At 37.6% G+C, this 23,446-nt stretch overlaps 2 protein-coding genes across 3 annotated transcripts in view; both read right to left on the reverse strand.

Moving 5' to 3' along the window:
* Positions 1-23,446, reverse strand: part of LOC123876331 — a 303,592-nt gene that overhangs the window by 179,558 nt on the left and 100,588 nt on the right. Inside the window, exon 2 of the mRNA XM_045922557.1 lies at positions 12,215-12,264. The gene's annotated coding sequence lies outside the window, so the exon portion shown is untranslated. The remainder of the gene's footprint in view (positions 1-12,214; positions 12,265-23,446) is intronic.
* On the reverse strand, positions 2,136-9,456 carry LOC123876362. Of its 2 annotated transcripts, none has more exons than XM_045922593.1 (2): positions 8,602-9,456; positions 2,136-2,147 (listed from the first exon to the last, which is right to left on the reverse strand). In XM_045922593.1, the coding sequence occupies exon 1, from the start codon at positions 9,393-9,395 to the stop codon at positions 8,733-8,735; it is 663 nt and encodes a 220-aa protein (XP_045778549.1). In that variant the 5' UTR covers positions 9,396-9,456; the 3' UTR covers positions 2,136-2,147; positions 8,602-8,732. The 2 variants fall into 2 exon arrangements, with proteins under 2 accessions (XP_045778549.1, XP_045778548.1); XM_045922592.1 differs by lacking the exon at positions 2,136-2,147 and adding an exon at positions 6,023-6,038 and having other exon boundaries at positions 8,541-9,456.

The raw sequence follows: 23,446 nt of genomic DNA on the forward strand, positions 1-23,446 counted from the left end.
TTTTTCTTTTACTTGTGCTATAAGACCTACCTACTTGCCAAATTTCATGATTCTAGGTCAATGGGAAGTATCCTATTGGTTTTCTAGACAGACACGACAGACGTACAGATAGACAGACAACAAAGTGATCCTATAAGGGTTCCGTTTTTCCTTTCGAGGTAGGGAAACCTAAAAAAACAGGAATGAAGTGTGTACACAAAAAAAAGTAAAATGTAACTGAGTACCTAACCTACCTAACTTTTCGTAAGATATTCCGTGGCGCCGAGTAAACGCTAACTTGTCATCGACCAAAATAGAAAGGTTTGCGCGGTCTGTTCCAAGTTTGTGGTAAACTTCAATTGCACGAATTCGTCACAAGGGCTTTTAAGGAGTTTGTGTTAAATACGATTCACCTGTTAAGTGGTTGAAACTCTACCCTTTATTTATTTGCCTACTTTACTTTGAAAGGGTTTCGTTGTAAGGTCGGGTTTTCAAACATTTATAACACAAAAGTGTCGCTAGGGACCTCTTGATGATTAATATGAATATCATTCGTTGAAATAAAATGATAGAAGTTGATTTAAAAAGTAAAGGGGTTTGAGTAACTTTGTAAAGAGCTGTGGCGACATTTTTTTTGTGGTGGCCATTGCTGGTATCAGTGTTATTTTATACTTTTACTATACCTACTACTATTTTAAATATGTTATGCTGATAAATGACTTTGCTCTAAGTGATCGCGAGTTCATCCGCATGGATTTAGGTTTTTAAAAATCCCCAAGGAACTCTGATTTTCCGGCATAAAAAGTTGTCCGTGTCATTTTCCGGGATGCAAGCTATCTCTATCCTTTCATATAAATCGGTTAAACGGATGGGCCTTTAAGAACCCCGTTTGAACTCTTTGATTTTCCGGGATAAAAGTAGCCTATGTCCTTCCCCAGAATGTGAGCTAACTCTGTACCTTTCATCAAAATCGGCTAAGCTGTTGGGCCGTAAAAAGCTAGCAGACAAACAGATAGACAGACAGACAGACACACTTTCGACACATTTATAATATTAGTAACAAGTGTAAATTAAAAATTTATAACACCCCAGACAAGTGAAGGTTACAGTAACTAGAAAAGAGCTTGATAACTTTCAAACGGCTGAACCGATTTTCTTGGATTATAGCTAAGAACACTCTCGATCAAGCCACCTTTCAAACAAAAAAACTAAATTAAAATCGGTTCATTAGTTTAGGCGCTACGGTGCCACAGACAGATACACAGGTACACAGACACACAGATACACAGATACACACGTCAAACTTATAACACCCCTCTTTTTGGGTCGGGGGTTAAAAAGTATGGACGTTTGTTCTACGTGAACATATTGTTAACTCAATGAAAATCAATATTGTCAAACAAAACATTGTGTGATGTTTTTGCAAATAACCAGCGTGTAACAAAATTGTCAATGAAATTGTACAGGTATTACTGTTGACATCACACCCGCTATCTATTCGCTGTGACACCGGCTAATTTTGAAGCGAGGGCTGCATTTTACATTTTTACCCGACTGCGGCAAAGCCAAAAGGAAGGGTTTTGATTTTAGCAGTCTATGTATGTATGTATCTATGTATGTATGTGTGTATGTTTGTATCGAGATTCTGTGTGTTCCACCGTAGCGCCTTAACTACCGTGCCGATTTTGATGAATGAGGTGTCAATCGATTCGTTGTAAAGGTCCAGGTGATACAGGCTACATTTTATGCCAAAAAATTGACCTAACGGATGTAACATGAAAAAAGTAGGGGTCTCCAAAATTTTTTTTTTGCTATTGTATTGAGTGGGGTGTCAAATGAAAGAGGAAAAAAAGAGTTCATAAATAAAAATGTCCTACAACATTAAAATATACCAATCGATAGAAAAACAATTTTACTATAATATTTAGCGTTAATTAAGACGATCGCAGTCGGGTTTTAGTTTTCAACTTTATCTTGTATCACGAAATAAATAAACAGTATTGAGAATTTTGAACTGGGATTGTATTAGTATCCATATTATAAACACGAAAGAATGCGAAAGTGTGTTGGTTTATTGGTGCGTTGGTTTGTCCTTCAATCACGTCGCAACGGACTGACGTGATTTTTGCCATGCGTATAGTCAAAGACCTGGAGAGTGACATAGGCTACTTTTTATTCTGGAAAATCAAAAAATTCTGATCAATAAGTATAAAATCAATTATTTGTTATAAAAGCAACAATAGCGAAATATACACTCTGAAAATTTCAACTCGATATCTAATATAGTTCATGAGATACAGCCCGCTGATCGACAGACTGACAGACGGACAGACGTACGGACAGCGGAGGCTAAATAATAGAGTTCCATTGGCATCCATCGGGTACGGAACCCCAAAAAAACTATGACTTTGCTACGCTTTCAGCGTATAATAAAAGTGTCAACGAAATTGTACAGGTATTACTGTTGACGTGACAACCGCTGTCTATTCGCCATGACACTGGCTAATTAAGAAGCATAGCTGTTTCATATTTTTATCGTAATATAAATAAACCTGCCGTGAATAATTATGGGTGAACAATTTTGAAAGTCATATCGAAATTACATGCTTACATTAACAGGGCTCTCTCCGTCACTCGTTTCATACAATCGTAGTTCCAATTTCATTTGAATATTAAGCAACCAAAGTCCATGAAATTTTGCAGACATATTCTAGAAACTAATATCTGTGTCTGTGGTGTTTTAGATTTTTCTAAAAATATGTAGTTTTAAAATTACAGGGGCTCCAAGATTTGTATGAAAATTTAAAGACCGCGTAACTTTGAAACCGAATATTTGAACAGAAATCTGGAAAACCACAGACATAGATATTAGTTTCTAGAATATGTCTGCAAAATTTCATGGACTTAGGTTGCTTAGTATTCAAATGAAATTGGAACTACGATTGTATGAAACGAGTGGAAACGAGTGACGGAGAGAGCCCTCTTAAAAATGCGTCAATGTGTCTATCAGTTTATCTGCTAGCCTTTCACCGTCCATCTATTACGGTAACCAATTTTGACGTCAGTATGAAATTCGGTACAGCGATAGCTTTTATCTCGTGGTCGGACAAAGGCTGACTTTTTGTAACGGAAAATTAAATAGTTTCCACGGGATTTTTACAAACCTAAATTCATGTGAATCTATTAATAATACTAATTGAAATAAATTGTTAACTTTCTTTCACGGCCCATGTTATCTTTAATTACATTATTTACGTTTTTGCGCTATCTTCACAATTACCTGAAACACGAAAATATTTTAGCACAAAAAACATTTGATCTCAAACTGTATATTACGAGTAAAGTGACAGTAATCTCCACCACATCTCGGCGACGTGACATTAAGCCTCTCCGTCACTCGCTCCATAAAAGCGTAGTTCCAATTTCATTTGAATATTAAGCAACCAAAGTCAATGAAATTTTGCAGAAATATTCTAGAAACTAATGCCTGTGGTTTTCCAAATTTCTGTTAAAACATTCGGTTTCAAAGTTAGGCGGTCTTAAATATTAACATACAAATCTAAAATACCGCAGGCATAGTATTAGTTTCTAGAATATGTCTGCAAAATTTCATGAACTTTGGTTGCTTAATATTCAAATGAAATTGGAACTACGATTGTATGGAGTAAGTGACGGAGAGAGCCCTGTTAAGAAATTACGAGACGTAGTTGTACTCTGATTTTCATTTTTATCACGAAATAAATAAACATTGTGGTGGATTCCGCGAAAAATGGAGCAGTGGGATTGTGTGTTGAACAATGCCACGCGAAAAAACCTCGTGAATTTTTAACGGACTATCACGGCACGCCAGTTGGTGCTCCGCACCAACACTCACTCTGCATTTTATAAACGTCAACTAAAGTTTAACTAGCTTTTGGCTTACTTGTGTTAGCACAAGCTAGGTGACGCGTGTCTTAAAGCTACAACAGAACGGGCTGTCTGTGATCTGAGAAATATACCTACGGCAGCGTGTCCCTTCACGACATTCCGGGTATCTTTAAAACAAGAGTGAATAGGCACCTTCTAGGTAAACGCGTCTCATCTTAGACCACATCATCACTTTCCATCAGGTGTGATTGTGGTCAAGCGCTTACCTATAGTGAATAAAAAAAAAAACATTCCTGATGATGATGATGATAATGATAGCTAATGTCCGTAACATCCCGGCAAGCTGAGGTTAGGACCGATGTGTGCAAACCAAAAAGATAACCCTCATAGCGTGACACCCGTAAGAGATCTTCTTCCTTCCTGGGTTTAATTTCCACTCTTTTTTTTCTAAATTCATAGACTGGTGCTTGGCTCCAGTCACACCTATCAAATGATGATGCAGTGTAAGGCTTAGATCTATTAAGCGCACTTTGACTTAGCTTTGGCTTAGGATACTGTTAAAACGAGACAGCGTTATATCACTGGTATAAATCTGTCTCGTTTTAACTAAAGCTTAAGTCTGCGCAAAGGCAAAGCACGCTCTATAGATCTCTGCCTAAGATTAAAGACGCTTGCTTAGGAGATGCCAATCCACTCTTGACTTGAGGTACCTATTTTGTGGCACTGAGATGACGTGGCCATCCGTTATCCGATAGACAGACAAACAGACAGAGCCACTTTCGCATTTATAATATTAGTATGACATACAATTTTTTTTACTAGTTTGAAAATATAATGATAATAATTTATTGTTATAAAAATGTTTGACGCAAGCCTTTGCAAATAGAATAAATTGGACGTATAATCATAATAAAATTTTACCCCAGTTCAAAATACGAAAAGTTTTGGAAATTGCCTAGCGTAATAAAAAACCTGTCAGCCAAACGGTATTACCGTTGACGTGACGACGACCGCCATTATATTACTATCTAGTCGCTCAAAAATAATTGCCTAGGTGCGGCGTGTACATTTTTGTCGAAATCGATATGAATCGTCTGGAAGTTCCAGAACAAAAATCCATACTATTTACTAATATCACTCACTACCCATGTTTTAAATACGAAAGTGTGTTTGTTTACCGGTTTATTGGTTTGTTCTTCGATCACGCTGCAACGGAGTAACGGATCAGCGTGATTTTTGCATGGATATAGTTAAAGACCTGAAGAGTGATATAGGCTACTTTTTACACCAAAATGTTACAAGTCAGTCTCCAGCTTTGGAGTCTAATATAATCTACTATTGGAGTCTAATATATCTATCTAACGTGACGCGCGTAAACCCCTAACAAACCAGGTTACGCATACGTCCACGCTTTACGCAAGCGGTATGCCATGTTTCATACAGTTATGGTACGCGCTACGTCTACGCTTACGCAGCCTGTGTGAACGAGCTAGAAATCTGACCCCAAACGAACGCCGTTGTACGTCGGTCGTGACTACTCTATGTTTAATGGAAAACGCCGTTGAATATCGCGTTGTTGCCCGTTAATGTGGCCAGGACATAACAAGAGGCTCCCTGGAGCCCGTATAATCTTGTCAGAAGGAGTAAGGCCTAGTAAATCTCGCCTCTTGACGTATGTTTCCGAGTAAGTGACGTTTGGTGGCTTTCCTTTCCTCGATAAATTAAGCTGTCTTGTAACATGCCGGGATTAAGGAGGGTTTATTCGTAGTGGAGTTCAAACAAACGGAGTTTGGCTCTGCATTTGTGCACTGACCAGCGGTGGATTTCCCTGTAGGCCCGGATCTAGGGTGACAAATTATGGTGAGAATTATTTTAGTAGCCGCGCCTTCTGTGAACAAACACGTCAAAACGTTTGAAAACTAGAAAAAAAAATTATAATCATAATCATAATCATTCAAATCAATAAATTATGATTATGATTATAGGCATGGCGATTGTTTATTCAAAGTAGGATGTTGAAATCATCGAACTGGATCTTTGCTTACTAATTTACTCCAAATTCATTTTCATTTTGCTCCACTACAGGACTACCAGACATTGATATCCTCTATGGGTTCTTTTATTTCTCTGGAAAAACGGAACCCTGAAAAACGTTTAAATGTAAGTATCCAATAATACATTTTATAATAATTCTACCTACAAATAGAAACTATTTATTTAATTTATTTAGCGTTACTAATTTAATAATAATGTAACATTAAAATTAATCTTAATTTATAATGATTATAATTGTCCTAGATAATAATTTAATGATTGTGTATAATATTATGTATGTAGTATGTAGTGTATTGTAAATTGCGATGCCCTGACAGGGCGTCATGTAACTAGGTATACTTATTTAGCTTTAAGTTATATAGTTATTAGTACATGACAGCAATGAAATAAATAAATAAATAAATATCTTCGTGCCCTTAAAAAGTTCAGGGCTACCGGAAAACATAATTCAAAAAAGTTTACACATTTTCTAACATTTTGCTCGTGTTTTGCTACGTACTGTAAGGTCGGCACTTCACTTGTTGGTACTCGTATAAACTAGTGCGATTCTCGTTCTCTAATTAAGCGTGCCTAAATGGCTCATTAAAAGTTCCCTTTTCAGTTTGCTAACGATTTCTAAGCCTTTGCATGCTGGAATGTGTGGAATGGACGGCTTTATCCACGGCTCACGCATATATAGTCTTTTTGAAGCGATGTGTTAGTGACATAAACGAAACCATTTCCGTGTTAGCTAGTGATGTGTAATTTGAATCTGTTTCATTAGTCGTTGGTTTTGTAATCGAGCTCATCATACGATTTATCGCATAGAAACAATATCCATTAATTTGAATGTTTTTTTCTCCCATTTAACTTCTTAACGCCTGGAAAGACTTGGATTTATGGCATATTTCTAATCTGGACCGCTAGGCTATGGAATGCCCTTCCGGCATCAGTTTTCCCTTCCATTTTTAATATGGGTACCTTCAAGTCAAGAGTGAAAAGGCAACTTCTAGGCAAGCGCACTCATTTAGGCTGCATCATCACTTGCTAGCAGGTCTGATTGCAGTCAAGTATTAGTCAATAAATAAATAAAAAACCTTATAGTTTCTTGTAGTTTTTTTTTTTTCGATTTTGATTCAAGTCGAAAACGTGGCGCATCACTAGTGGGAACGGGTGCCCTCATTACATGCACAACAACGCCGAGATTGTGCCGAGCCTATGTTTGTGTAAATTCTATTCCTTTGAATGGATTTTCTTTACCCCGTACATATCTGTTAGTCTTGCATTGTTTTACGATGCTTTATTCACGTACAACTTAGCCTTTGATTGCAGTCTCACCTGCTGGTAAGTGATGATGACGTCTCAAATGAAAGCAGGTCTAATCTGAAGGAGGTATGGCAGTTACTCAAAAGGTCGTAACTCACTTACACGACACAGCTCCCACACGGTATAAGAATAAACATTCAAATATGGACTTAAACTCATACAGTGTGCATACAATTTACAGTCAAAATCTACAATTGGAAACAACGCACAGCAAGCGAGGTTGCCGTAATCTAGTCATTTTATGGTTGACGTCGTCGCCGGCGCTCCTACTAAGCAAGGGTCTGAAGAAAGGATGTAGAGAGCTTAGAGCCATAGACTTCCACGCTGGCCAAGAGTTGGGTTTCCTATCGAACAAGTCGTGAAGCAAAGAAGCCGTTGTACCCGCATGTTCTCTCTCCGGTGGTGTCAGATTGCTGTCCCATCTCACTATAAAAGTGGGTATAACCAACCAGACTCGCTATAACTTAAAAATTAAAAACCCCCGACACAAAAACCTCTATAAGAAAACTAGAAAAAAGCTGATAACTTTCAAATGACTGAACCGATTTTCTTCGATTATAGCTAAGAACACTCTCGATCAAGTCACATTTCAAACAAAAAAAAACTAAATTGAAATTGGGTCATTCGTTTAGGAGCTACGATGCCACAGACAGAGACACAGATAGACAGATACACACGTCAAACTTATAACACCCCTCTTTTTGGGTCGGGGGTTAAAAAGATTATTCAAGTGTCAGGAAATGCAATATCCGTAGGTACAGCGTCTTCATTCGTCAGACACAAGCGGTCGTTCAACCTCGCTCGCGGTTGAAACAAATACGAGATCAAAGAGCTGCATGAAATTCAAACGCCGCCTCGACTCCGCTAAGGCGAAGTGCTTCACATTTCCCGGAGTTACTGAAGCCGGGTTTTACATAAACCTGTGTGTAACAATGTACTCACATGTCTTTATTGTGAAGATAGATGTTGCATACTGTAAATAGATATGAGGATATCCGCCCAAGTATCATCATGACCAAGCCATCCATTAGTGAAGGATTAAATAAATAACAAAATAATATATTTTTCAGACCATATTATACAAAGTCCATATACAAAGTTAGTGTGTTAGTAACAATAATTCCTTATAATTATGTTAGTAATGTTAGTACAAAGTAAATAAATAAAGTGGCCACAACTGTCCAATGTTTCTTAAACCTTAGGCCTCATTCATACGAGAGCTTTTTTACGTCCGTTAAAAAAGCGTTCAGATAGAACAAAATATGCATTCCCAAGTATCTGTTCACACGACAACGCTTTTTTAACGCGTACAACGTTAATTACACATCACACACAAAATAACACAACGCTTTTAATAATAATAATAATAATAACGTTTATTTCAGACCATTATACATAGTCCATATTTATGTGTTAGTAACATTATTTACTTAATCCTATATTAGTAGCTAAACCTAGATCAAAGTGTTAGTAACAATAACTTAAAAACTATGTTAGTACTTACTAGCTATAAAATTAACTACATTTCAAAACCACCTTTTAGGCGCCCTTGTTTCAACATGTGCAGCGTTCCAGGTCCTCCAGAGGGGGCCGTCCAGCTTCCATGCCAACGCGCTGAGGAGGGAGTTGGTACTAGTCACGATTCTGCTTATCATAGACGCCGCACGCTTGCGCATGATCGCGTAGAAATCATCCACGCGCACATCCGCAAACATTGCGGACGCGCTGCAGTGCCGTGGTTTTCCCAGCATCGCCCTCAGCACATTGTTGTATTGAACACGTAAGGCGCTGTAGGACCGCTGCGTATAGTTCATCCACAGACTGCACGTGTAAAAAGATTGACAGTAGGCTCTGAAAAGGGTCAGTTTTACCTGCGTTGTACAGCGTGCAAATCTGCGAGCCAACATATTGCCGCGGACCGACAGCGCCCTGCGCTCCCGTTCCATGTCTTTGTCGTCATCGAGGCGCTCAGTCACCACGTGGCCGAGGTACTTGAACTCAGCTACTTGCTTCAGAGGGGTACCGCACAGATATATGCTAGGAGTAAAGGTTATAGGTTTGTTCCTCCCTCTGAAGACAAGAAACTCACTCTTTTTTGAGTTGTAGCTGAGTCCGTTCTCCTCTGCATACTCCTCACAAATACGTAACAGCTTTCTGAGGCCACTAACTGAGGGGCTCAGCAACACCATGTCATCTGCATAACTAATATTATTGATGCTTACGCCATCTATTGAGCAGCCAACACCCGCCTTGCTGAGCATCTCTATCAGTTGGTTCATATAGAGATTGAACAGCCTCGGTGACGACAGCCCCCCCTGCCTCACTCCACAACTCAACCCATATGGGTCACTAAAAGAGTTACCCCATTTAACCACATTTAATTGGTTACTGTACCAATACTTTAACAAGGACAGCAGTTCTGACCTAGCCCCGGTTTCGTATTTGAGTTTGTGCCATAGAACGTCATATGAGACCAAGTCAAATGCTTTAGACAGATCCAAAAAGCAGGCGTACACCTGCGTTTTTCTATCAGTATAATACCGCACAGTTTGCTTGAGGCACAGTATAGCGCTCTCAGTTGATAGATTAGGTCTGAAACCAAATACGCTTTTATAACGCTCGTGTGAATCAGGACTTATTGCAACCAGAATGCAGTTGTGACTGCTACGAAGGCACTGTAAGGAAACACATTTTAATTTTTTTTAATGATGTAACCACAAATTCGCGGTTTTCAGATTTATTCCTGTACTTGTGCTATAATACCTACCTACCTGCCAAATTTCATGATTCTAGGTCAACGGGAAGTAGTCCTATAGGTTTCTTGACAGACACGACGGACGGACGGACGGACAGACAGACAACAAAGTGATCGTATAAGGGTTCCGGTTTTCCTTTTGAGGTACGGAACCCTAAAAATGACGCCAAAGCTGGCAATTGCAAATGAAATTACTTTGTCAAACTGTCAATAAAATATCAAAAAGTGTCGTAAACGCTAATCTCACGCAATCCCCCGCGCGTTCCCAGATTTGCCAGATTTTGACAAAGCCCAGCTTAACGGCCGACTGTTCGAACCAAATAAATGTTTACTCGATGAAAAACAATGTCAAATAAACAACGATTTTTCATACATTTTTATAGAAATCTCTTTTTATACACAACAATCCCTTGTTTGCAGCTGTCTGTCTACGACTTTATTATCATCATGACCAGCTCACTACAGAGCACGGGTCTCCTCTCAGAGTGAGAAGGGTTTTGGCCATAGTCTTCCACGCTGGCCAAGTGCGGATTGGCAGACTTTTGAGAACATTATGGGGAACTCTCAGGCATGCAAGTTTCTTACCAATGTTTTCCTTCACCATTAATAGTCCGTTCACACAGGCTGCGTAATCGTAGATGTAGCGCGTACCATTGCGTTGTAATGTATGGAACCGTATGAAACATGACACACAGCTTGCGTAACGCGTGGACGTATGTATGCGTAACCCGGTGTGTTAGGGGTTTACGCGCCCTGTATCAATCACATGTATTACGGTATGAATCGGCCTTAAAGCAAGTGATATTTAATTGTTTAAAACGCACTTAACTCCGAAAAGTTAGAGGTGCGTGCCCGGGATCGAACCCCGATGGCCGATTAGGATGCGGGCGTCCTACACTACGCTATCACACTCACATCAGGTATCTTTTTAACCCCCGAACCAAAAAGAGGGGTGTTATAAATTTGAAGTGTGTATTTGTGTATCTGTCTGTGGCATCGTAGCTCCTAAACTAATGAAACGATTTTAATTTAGTTTTTTTTGTTTGAAAAGTAGCTTAATCGAGAGTGTTCTTAGCTATAATCCAAGAAAATCGGTTTAGCCGTTTGAAAGTTATCAGCTCTTTTCTAATTACTGTAACCATCACTTGTCGGGGGTGTTATAAATTTACACTTGTTATACGTATTATCTAATGATTTAATCACATAAAAATAATTAAATTAAGCTTTAATTCAACAGTAAGTTGTTAATCCTAATTAAATAAAGAATTTCCTTAACTTTTTAATTAATTTTTTCATTTGCACTTAATCTGTGGACCCTTGTCTGAAATAAAAGACTGTTCATTTAAACTCTACCCTCTTGTTTATTTCTAACTTTTTTTTTAATTCTGCTAATACGTAGATTAGCTTTAGTAGCCTATATATACTTCGGCTTACTATTTGAAGGGTCCGAGATCCAGGGCTCTTACTTTTCGGAGTTATGTTCGTTTTAAGCACTTGATTTAATGGTTAAGGAAATCATTATAAGGACACCTGAGATTTTTCCATAATATTCCTAAAGGCCGATCAGCACTTGACCAGCGTGGTGGACGATAGCCTAGCTCTTGACTACATTCTCATCTGGTGGTAAGTGGTGATGCAGTCTAAGATAGAAGCGGGCTAACCTGGAAGAGTATGGCAGTCTTCATTAAATCCTTTGGTTTCTACACGGCGTCGTACTGGAACGCTAAATCGTTTGGTGGCACGACTTTGCCAGTTGGGTGGTAACTAGACAAGTTTGAAGCCTCTTACCAGTGTACACCAGATGCCTGTGGTTTTCCAGATTTCCATTAAAATATTCGGTTTCAAAGTTACGCGGTCTTAAAATTCACATAAAAATCTTTGAGCCCCAGTAATTTTAAAACTACATATTTTTAGAAAAATCTAAAACACCACAGGCACAGATATTAGTTTCTAAAATATGTCTGCAAAATTTCATGGACTTTGGTTGCTTAATATTCAAATGAAATTGGGACTACAATTGTATGGAGTAAGTGACGGAGAGAGCCCTGTTAATCATTCGATTCTGAAAACTCTTTCACTGATAGATATAACTACAAAGTCCAAGTGACAAGTGCAATAGACTACAAAATATTACCTATATGACGCAGACGACGTCGCGGGTGTAAATAAATAAATAACACTCAATAAAGTTTTTTATTAAAGAAAAAATAAAGTAAAAGCTAGAACTAAATAAAACACTCTACATTTACTTACTCAAAAGACTCTGCTTGTATGTAAACAATTTAGTTTCTCAAACGTTCAATCTGAAACAAAGTAAATTAATCAGTTAAGTAAAATCAGTATTCGAATAAATACCTATAGGTAAAAATACATAAATATTAACTCAATATATTTTTGAGTAGCGTATATCCGCGACTTCGTCCTCATAAATTTCAAGCCTGTAGTTTAAGCCCTTAGGGGGTGAATTTTCGAAAATCCTTTCTTAGCGAATGTCTACGAGTATGTCATAATCACACTAATATTATAAAGGCGAAAGTTTGTATGTGTGTGTGTGTGTGTGTGTGTTTGTGTGTGTGTATGTTTGTTACTCCTTCACGCAAAAACCACCGGACGGATTTGGCTGAAATTCAGAATGGAGATAGATAATATCCTGGATTAGCACATAGGCTACTTTTTATTCCGGAAAATCAAAGAGTTCCCACGGGATTTCTAAAAACCTAAATCCACGAGTCAGCTAGTATTGTATAATACTTATCAGCGTGCCAAATTTTAGTCAGATCCATCCAGTAGTTTGAGCTGTGCGTTGATATATCAGTCAGTTAGTTAGACAGTCAGTCGGCTTTTCCCTTTATTTTAGACTCGATGGAGCTCGCGACTTCATCCACGTGGATTTAAATTTTTTGAACATCCTGTAGGAACTCTTATTTACCGGGATAAAAGTATCTTACGGTTGAACGGATGAGTCGTGAAAAGATAACAGACAGACAGACATACTTTCACATTTATAATTTCACAAGCCCACACGTACCATTGGGGCGATATAGTTAACTAAACATACAACAAGTGTAAATTAAAAATTTATAACACCCCCGACAAGTGAAGGTTACAGTTTACTAGAAAAGAGCTGATAACTTTCGGCTGAACCGATTTTCTTGGATTATAGCTAAGAACCCTCTCGATCAAGCCACCTCTCAAACAAAAAAACTAAATCAAAATAAGTTTAGGAACCACAGACAGATACACAGATACCCAGATACATAGTCATACACACGTCAAAGTTATAACACCCCTCTTTTTGGGTCGGGGGTTAAGAAATACTACATTATTTTGTCTTTAGAAATCTTTATTGCACACACATCTATATTATCTAGACACAGAAGAAACTAAAAGGATGCAAAGGCAGCCTTATTGCTAAAGCAATCTTTTAGGTAATATAAGTATGAAATAGAAAATACATAATATAAATTGAACCTGCAGTACTTGGTAGTATCCCCAAGCTTACAACTATACCTTTGGGGCGAACCCTTAGTTAACAAAACATACAATAATACAACATTATTTTGTCAGTACATTTGGTTATGCAAATCTAAGGTAACCTTATTATCATAGGAACTCGCTCGGGGGGTAGGGAATTCAATTCCCGGAGTAAATACCTCTATTAGCCACATGGGCTGTCTCACGGAACACGGAATATTATAAAGGCGAAAGTTTGTGTGTATGTGTGTGTGTGTGTATGTGTGTGTGTATCTTTGTTACTCCTCCTCTTTGGTTTTCCGGGATAAAAAGTAGCCTATGTGCTAATCCAGGATATTACCTATCTCGATTCCGAATTTCAGCCAAATCCGTCCAGTAGTTTTTGCGTGAAGGAGTAACAAACATACACACACACACACACACACACATATACAAACTTTCGCCTTTATAATATTAGTGTGATGATAGTCTATAGTCGAATCAGTTCATTTTGGTATTGTGATTTAGGTATTACATCGTGAATAATAATGATTTCTGGCATTGCGTATTCATTACGCGTCAGAACCAAACACGTAAACTTCGAGATAGTGTTTCGTGACTTCGATTACGTTTTGTTTTGTGACAAATTAGATATTGTTTCTTTCATTTGTATGGGATAACGTAACAGAGAGAGGGCTATAAAACTTCTATAACAGATTTTTATTTATTTTTACGCATAATAGTTTTTGATTTATCGTGCTAAATGTAAAAAAAACCCGAGTACAGAACCCTACTTGCGCGAATTTGACTCGCACTTGGTCGGTATTTTTTAGTATTGAATTTACTATACTGCTTCCGGACCTTGTTAGTACTAAATATAGAGTTGTGTAATAGCTTTTGGCACTGACGGACCGTGGAACTAACCAGAATATTAATCAATTCTGAAGCCTGTATTCATCACATTCAGAACTCTAGCGTACAACATTTTAGTGCAAGGCTTGGTAATATAATTTAATAGAAAACCAGGCTCTAATTAACTGGCATTGGCCATTGTTCCAAAATGAAATAGACTCTGACTGATGTTGCCATGAAATTGATTCTAACAGTGCATGGCAAATATGTAGTACATTTATAGGCTAATTATATCTTTATGACTGCTTGTCAAATCAGCGACTTTTATTAAACGTCAAAACGCTCGCTTAGTAAGGGAGCTTGTGTGAAAAACACAGATAGATTGATAGAAAGACTTTATTGCACACAAAAACACATAAAGAATACAACACAGAAAGAAGAAAAACAAAAAAAACAATTGTATGCAAAGGCGGCCTTATTGCTTAGAGCAATCTCTACCAGGCAACCTTTGCTGAAAGGAGAAGCTAGTGTTGGATAGTAGGTATCAAGTCGCAAAGAATTTCGAAATGACTTATATATACCTATATTAATTAATATTATTAATAAACATAAACAGATGTGACGTCGTAAACATTTGATGTAGGTAATATTCGTACTTTTTCAGTTAAATCGATAATTTACAAGTGTAAATTAAAAATTTATAACACCCCCGACAAGTGAAGGTTACAGTACCTAGAAAATAGCTGATAACTTTTAAACGGCTTAACCGATTTTCTTGGATTAAGTATAGCTAAGAACACTCTCGATCAAGCCACCTTTCAAACAAAAAAAAGTAAATTAAAATCGGTTCATTCGTTTAGGCGCTACGATGCCACAGACAGATACACAGATACACAGATACACACGTCAAACTTATAACACCCCTCTTTTTGGGTCGGGGGTTAAAAATGGTTAGACAACTTGCCACACAGCTCACCCCGAGGGAGGCCGGATTAACTTTGAATCGGTAAAAACGGCAAAGTGATAATTGCCAATCGGCGTTTAGAATAACGCCTATTTTTGGCAAAAGAAACCATTTTTAACCGACTTCCAAAAAAGGAGGAGGTTCTCAATTCGTCGGAATCTTTTCTTGCACAAAAGACATTTGAAAATATTATGAAGTAAAGTGTGACACGAAGTTGCCTCAAAATTTGTTCTATATAGGTCTTCAAGGGTCATAATAACCATGACTTTACTATATTTTATTTATTTATTAACCCCCAACCCAAAAAGAGGGGTGTTATAAGTTCGACGGGTGTATCTGTGTGTCTGTGTATCTGCCTGTGGCGTCGTAGCTCCTAAACGAATGAACCGATTTTGATTTAGTTTTTTTGTTTGAAAGGTGGCTTGATCGAGAGTGTTCTTAGCTATAATCGAAGAAAATCGGTTCAGCCGTTTGAAAGTTATCAGCTCTTTTCTAGTTTCCTTATAGAGGTTTTTGTGTCGGGGGTTTTTTAAATTTTGAGTTATTATTTTCTGGTGCACCACAGCAAGTTCACAAAGCGCTTAAATTAAAAATAATACATACTTAGTCTTTTTCTGTACGACACGCCACTTATAGGTATACACAACTATGTAGAACAAACTATGTAATAAGATATCCATTGTTGTATGGCTTAGTTATAGATGTAGAATAACAAAGAATAGAATAATAGGCGAAATGCGTTTGTATGCAGAAGGTCATGAGAAGTGAACCCTTAAACAATGCGAGATGGAAACTTCGCAAATGTAACTTCAAGAATATGCAGATGTGGACTGTATGCAAACATACTACGTAGTTTGTGTTCATTCATATTACTCGCCATCTTAACACAACATGCATTTAATTCTACTCTTATTCACTAGAGAGAAATACTGGCAACATTAAACAGAAAGTCTTGTATTACAGCAGCTACCATACAAGCTTAGACGAAGTCTTGTAACATAGAGAAACGCGGCTAAGAGCGATTACGCACTCAACCGATCCAAGAACGTGAAAATACGGATATAAAAAACTCAGATATTGAACCGTTGAGCCTCGATAGCTCAACGGTTGAGGAGCGGACTGAATTCCAAAAGGTTGGCGGTTCAAACCGGGAGGGGTTTGAACTATTGTCGTACCCACTCCTGGCACAAGCTTTACGCTTAATTGGAGGGGTTTTCCCCACATTAGTCATGATTAGCATGGCTAATATTCTTTAAAAAAAAAAGATATTGCTTACGTTCTAATCCGATCGCTTATTCGAATCCAAGCTGTTCAGTGGACATCTTTGAAATATCTACATCACATGTCCAATTTGAATTAGAGGCACATCCGAGTTATTGTCACTGATGATGGAAGTCGGAGCTAGTGCGTAAGCTTGCATACAAATAGTTCTGTGACTACTTCGGAACGTATTTCACAGATTCTGATCGGATGCAGTGTCGAATAACTGTTTTGTTATGCCTCTTTCGTTGAAATCGACAAAACTTCACAATATAGGTACCATTGTCAGAGGCGATGCTCTACGAGGCCGGCATTTCTAAAGTTCGATGTGCAATCCCTCCAGATACCTACTATATAGATATGAATATGACTTGACCCAGTGGTCCACTACTTTTGCGAAGGGAATCGCTGATAGCTTCTCCCTTTCGAATAGAGGGGCTATGCTTTAGGTTTTGCGGCACAAAAAGACTGCACTATATGTAAGACAATGTAAAAGGAAAGAGTTAAAATGGCGGGAAAACACATGAAAAGAGCCCAAAGCGAACTCGACTGCGCGGAATATAAAAGGAAAACTAGAATGCTTGGTGATTATACCGGAAAAGTAGAAAGGATATCGTTATAATGGGGAAACAAAATCCGACCTCATTATTTTAAAAAAAATAGAATAATGTTCTTATTATTTATAACTAACTAGATAACGCCCGCGACTTCGTCCGCGTGGATTTAGGTTTTTCGAAATCCCATGGGAACTCTTTGGTTCTCCGGGATAAAAAGTAGCCTATGTGCTAATCCAGGATATTATCTATCTCCATTCCGAATTTCAGCCAAATCCGTCCAGTAGTTTTTGCGTGAAGGAGTAACAAACATACACACACACACACACACACATTCAAACTTTCGCCTTTATAATATTAGTGTGATAGTGTGAAGTGTGATAACTATTTTGTTTATTCAAGATCTACCTAAACCATTATAATATGTCCGTGACTTCGTCCGCAATGTTTCAGATTTTTTAGGGTTCCGTACCTCAAAAGGAAGAACGGAACCCTTATAGGATCACTTTGTTGTCTGTCTGTCTGTCTGTCTATCTGTCTGTCTGTCCGTCTGTCTGTCCGTCCGTCCGTCCGGCGTCCGTCGTGTCTGTCAAGAAACGTATAGGGTACTTCCCGTTGACCTAGAATCATAAAATTTGGTAGGTAGGTAGATCTTACAGCACAAGTACAGGAATAAATATGAAAACCGCGAATTTGTGGTTACATCATTTAATTTTTTTTTAAATAAGTATGTTTCAATTTTCAAAGTAAGATAACTATACCAAGTGGGGTATTATATGAAAGGGCTTTACTTGTACATTCTAAAACAGATTTTTATTTATTTTTATGCATAATAGTTTTTGATTTATCGTGCAAAATGTTGGAAAAAATACCCGAGAACGGAACCCTCAGTGCGCGAGTCTGACTCGCACTTGGCCGGTTTTTTAAATTCCTTTTGTGGTACGGAACCCAAAAAACGTGACATAACGATGTCATTGATAGAATCAGTCGAAGAAATGAGCGAGAAAAGCGATATTTTAAAATACCGCAGACCGAAACGTTTACGTATTCTTTTGAATGCGAGTATAACATTTAAATAAAGTCGATTCTATTTTAGATTTCAATTCTTTGTTCAAAAAATGGCAGCTCGAAACCCGTCCACGTTTCCATTTCAGGTGTGACTCCAACGAAATAGTTTTCTTTTTCAATTTCGGAAATAACTGCGTTTTAGGCAGAGCGCTTTCTATTTATTTTCCTTTTTTACATGCAACGATACCTATGTTATATATACTACATGTAAACTAGTTGATGCCTGCGATTTTGCCCACGTAAGCAGTAATATCCTATGGTAGTAGCGTCATGGCATGGCGTCATCTTGCATTCCAAAAAGAAAAGATTGAAAAGAAAAAATTGAAAAAAAAAGAAATTTAGTTCAGAGTCTCCTAATAAATTGATTAAGCAAATGGGTCAAAAAGGTGACAAACAGACTGATAGACACACTGTCGTATTTATAGTATTAGTACGGATCATATTAAGGAGGCATATAAACCCAGTTTTTAGATAAGCATTGTAAAACATCGCAATAAAACGGTTGACCGAAATAGTTCCTAAAAAGAAACCTATCAGAGGTACCCTTTAAGGCTTTACACAATCGACATTTAGACCTTTTCAAGTGTACTCGATCCGAGACGCCCTTAGAGATGGACCATTTCATACGTAGCATGTGAAAAATCACATGAAAAGCTTTTTCATAATATGATGTAACACTTGCATTTGTGACTCTACCAATTATAAAAGACTAGCAAGAAAGTCAAGACGTTGCTCTTTTCAAATAGCAATTTCATATACAGTTACCATAATATAATTATATATTAATTCTTCTTCTTCTTCTAGTGCCGTCTCCTATCGGAGGTTGGCAATCATTAAGGCTAACTGGATCTTGTTCACCCGCTGCTCTAAACAGTGACCTCGTACTCATGTTAAACCACTGGCGAAGGTTTTTGAGCCAGGATGTTCGTCTGCGGCCCGGTCTACGCCTGCCCTTTATTTTCCCTTGCATTATGAGCTGCAGCAGGTCATATTTTGAGTTCCGCATTATATGTCCCAGATATTCGAGCTTTCTCCTTAATTAATTATTATATATTATTTTTTTGTATAAAAAGAATACAAGCCATGCTAATCATGACTAATACTCCCCTTTCCCCTCTAATTAAGCGATTTGATTGTATAAAACGCATTTTGCAAACTTCAAACCTCTTTTAAATCAAAAAATAATAAAAACAGCTGACACCGCGATCCTTTCGCCAAATGGTCGTCAATCATCACAGAATATCAATTAGGGCAAAAAAGAACGAAAAGTATAACAGATAAAATTGTAGGGATCGTTTTGATGCTAATTTTCCTTTAGGGGATACAAATCTGGAGCGGCGGGAGTCTGATTAAAAGTGTAATTGTTTTATTATTCCGAGATTCAGATGCTTTCGTAGTTTTTTCCAAGATTCAGAGAACCAAATCACAAAAAAAATACAATTTCTTTTTTATACCTAATTTTTATGTACAAATTTTCGCCTTCATAAAATTAGTGTGTTTTTTTGTAAATTCAAATACAAGTTAGCCCTTGACTGCAATCACACCTGGTAGTAAGTGATGATGCAATCTAAGATGGAAGCCGGCTAACCTAGAAGGGGTATGGCAGTTTTATTAAACCCACATGCCATTTATTGTTTTATTAATGACACAGACAGATACACAGATACACACGTCAAACTTATAACACCCCTCTTTTTGGGTCGGGGATTAAATAAGTATTCTATTTTTTTTTGGAATAGGAAATCATTTATTTAACAAACACAGTAAAAATAAAATAAAAGCAAAATAATAAGAGCTCCTGCGGGTGTACCGACACTGTTAATGAACAGACTATATTCCACTCCTTTTATTAGAAATTCGTGTAAAATCCATACTAATATTATAAATGCGAAAGTTTGTCTTTCTGTCTGTCTATCTGTCTGTGTGTCTGTCTGTGTGTCTGTCTGTCTATCTGTCTGCTACCTTTTCACGGCCCAACAATTTTACCGATTCTGACGAAATTTGGTACAGGGTTAGCTTATATCCCGGGGACGGATATAGGCTACTTTTTATCCCGGAAAATCAAAGAGTTCCCACGGGATTCCCAAAACCCCATCAGCTTAACCGATTTGTATGAAAGGTACCGAGATAGCTTGCGTCCTTGTAATTGACATAGGCAACTTTTTATCCCGGAAAATGAAACAGTTCCCACGGGATCTTTAAGAACCTAAATCCACGCGGACGAAGCCGCGGGCATCCTCTAGTTCAAATATGTTTATTCAATTACACATTTACAAGTACTTTTGAATCGTCAAGAGCATCTACCACTGGTTCGGAATGCCTTTCCTACCGAGATGTTTTCTTATCTACTGTTTAACAGTTAATATAGGATTTAAATTCCAATATTCCTCTCAGAGTAAACCACGATGTGGACATAAACAGGAATCACGTATCGCATCTGTTTCCATTCTATAGTTTATGACAAAAACGCCTTCTGGTTTTCTTTTATTGCGAGCCGACTGTAAATTTTAACGCGTTTCGGCACAGTCTGGCTATCTTAATTTTTTATTCTTACTTTAACCTTTTTCCGTAGACGGAGAAAGAAGGGTTATGACTTTAGCAGTCTATGTATGTATGTACAATGTACATGTATGCATGTAGGTTTGTATTTATGTGTGTTCTACCGTAGTGCCTAAACTACTGAGCCGATTTTGATAAATGAGGTGTCAATCGATTCGTTATTATGGTCCGGGTGACATAGGCTACATTTTATATGAAAAAAATCGACTTGACGGATGTTACATCCAAAAAAGTGGAGGTCTCCGACTTTTTTTTTTGCTATTGTATCGAGTGGGATACCAAATAAGAGGGAAACATTCTGATTTCATAAATATAAATATAGCAATATTAAAATACACCGAGCAACTCTTTCCTAATTCGAACCGCTAGGATGTGGAACGCCCTTCCGGCGTCAGTTTTCCCTTCCACCTATAATATGGGTACCTTCAAGTCAAGAGTGAATAGGCAACTTCTAGGCAAGCGCGCTCCATCTTAGGCTACATCATCACTTGCTAGCAGGTCTGATTGCAGCCAAGCGCTAGTCTATATAATTTAAAAAAAAAAAAAAAAAAAAACAATTTTATTACATGTATATTTATCGCTATCTATCGTCAGTTCGCGGGTGGTAGTCGGTTTTTAACCCCCGATCCAAAAAGAGAGGTGTTATAAGTTTGACGTGTGTATCTGTCTGTGGCATCGTAGCTTCTAAACTAAAGAACCGATATTAATTTAGCTTTTTTTGTTTGAAAGGTGGCTTGATCGAGAGTGTTCTTAGCTATAATCCAAGAAAATCGGTTTAGCCGTTTGAAAGTTATCAGCTCTTTTCTAGTTTTCATATAGAGATTTTTGTGTCGGGGGTTTTTAAATTTTGAGTTATTAGTGTTTAACTTCATCTTGTTGAAGCAACTTGATTTTCACCATTTTGGCGTCTACGAGCTACGGTCAATTTAGCTTAAGTTATATCAAATGGATTCTGAGGTTGCCTTAAGAGAGCTCTCTCCGTCACTCGTTTCATACAATCGTAGTTCCCATTTCATTTGAATATTAAGCAACCAAAGTCCATGAAATTTTGCAGACATATTCTAGAAACTAATATCTATGTCTGTGGTTTTCCAGATTTCTGTTAAAATATTCGGTTTCAAAGTTACGCGGTCTTAAAAATTTTCATACAAATCTTTGAGCCCCTGTAATTTTAAAACTACATATTTTTAGAAAAATCTAAAACACCACAGACACAGATATTAGTTTCTAGAATATGTCTGCAAAATTTTATGGACTTTGGTTGCTTAATATTCAAATGAAATTGGAACTACGATTGTATGAAGCGAGTGGCGGAGAGAGTCCTGTTAACATCACGTATTGCAAACTCAGCCCGGAAACTTTAGTTGGCATCTCTTGGATTTCAAAATTAATAAGTTATCAGACGATGCCCGTGACTTTAATCACGTGGGTTGAGGTTTTTCGGGTTCCGTACCGTAAAGCGAAAAATAGATCCTTATAGGATCACTTTGTTGTCTGTCTGTTAGTCGTGTCTGTCAAGAAAACCTATAGGGTACTTCCCGTTGACCTAGAATCATGAAATTTGGCAGGTAGGTACATCTTATAACACAAGTAAAGGAAAAAATCCAAAAACCGTGAATTTGAGCTTACATCACCAAAAAAAATGTGTTGACGAAAAAAATAATTTACTAAATCACATGTAGATGGCACAGTCCGTCATTAACTTGCAGTGTTCTAGATAAAAGTGTTAGACCTGTATACCTTGTACGGATGATACGGAACCATTCGTGTGCGAGGCCGACTCGCACTTGACCGGTCTTTTTAAAATCTTGTTAAAGAGTTTAATTAAAGAGTTCCCCTCTTTAATTTTTAAGGAAAAACATTGTTATAATATTATTTCCGTCTTCAGCAAGCTATCTCTGGTGAATAATTAATTACGTAAACTATTTAAAGTCAATGGAGCTCAAAATAAACTTATTTCATACCCAGCGATTATTCAAAGAAACAGAAACAATATGTAACCTCAGAACCTTGGTTTCAAAACTAATTTAGTAACAAACTTTTGGTCAGCGATATAACTCACAGAAAGTTAGTTTCCGAACTACTTGCAGAACTAACTTAAAACTAACAACTAACTGAGTTCAACTTAACAAGCTCAGTGTTGAAATTCATAAGATGTAAACTAGAACCTAGAATTCTACGCCGCTTCTATACCTACGTGATGAATACTCAACGTCTAGTGACAATCGGGTAACGCACTCGCTATACAATTGTAACAATTGCAATCGCTTGTAAAGAGTACGCAAAACAATCTGAACACGAGACGTATAGCTGTGCCATAAATAAATAGGCTGTGCATTGTATAAACACAAATCTGAGCCGGAGTTTAGTATTTAATCCTTAGTCTTGCTGTCATATTGCTAGCAACTTTGTTGTGCTAATTAAGCAACGGCCGAAACTTGCCACTATGACTAGACCCAGAGCCAATTTTAAAATCACAAATTTCCAAGTTAACCCAACCAACAACGGATCAGCCTGGCTGTCCAGCGTGGAAATGCAGCCAGTATTCTTAGCACCATTCCAGGTGGGCATGATTTGTATAGTAATTAGATAAGGCTAATTTTTTAAGTTTTATTGTAATATTTTTTTAATAAAAAAACCCAACCGGGAATCGAACTATGGACTTATAAGATCATAGTGCTCGCCACTGTGCCAAGGATGTCATTGATTGCGATTGCGTTTAGCAACAACCCCCAAACAATTTATTAATATTCTAAAAGCTGCACTATCCTTCTA

The sequence above is a fragment of the Maniola jurtina genome, chromosome 21, assembly GCF_905333055.1.
Source record: "Maniola jurtina chromosome 21, ilManJurt1.1, whole genome shotgun sequence".
Lineage (NCBI taxonomy): Eukaryota > Metazoa > Arthropoda > Insecta > Lepidoptera > Nymphalidae > Maniola > Maniola jurtina.

Excerpts from the sequence above, each read along its gene's own strand:
- LOC123876362 (XM_045922593.1), bottom strand. The coding sequence starts at position 9,395 with ATGGTGTTGCTGAGCCCCTCAGTTAGTGGCCTCAGAAAGCTGTTACGT.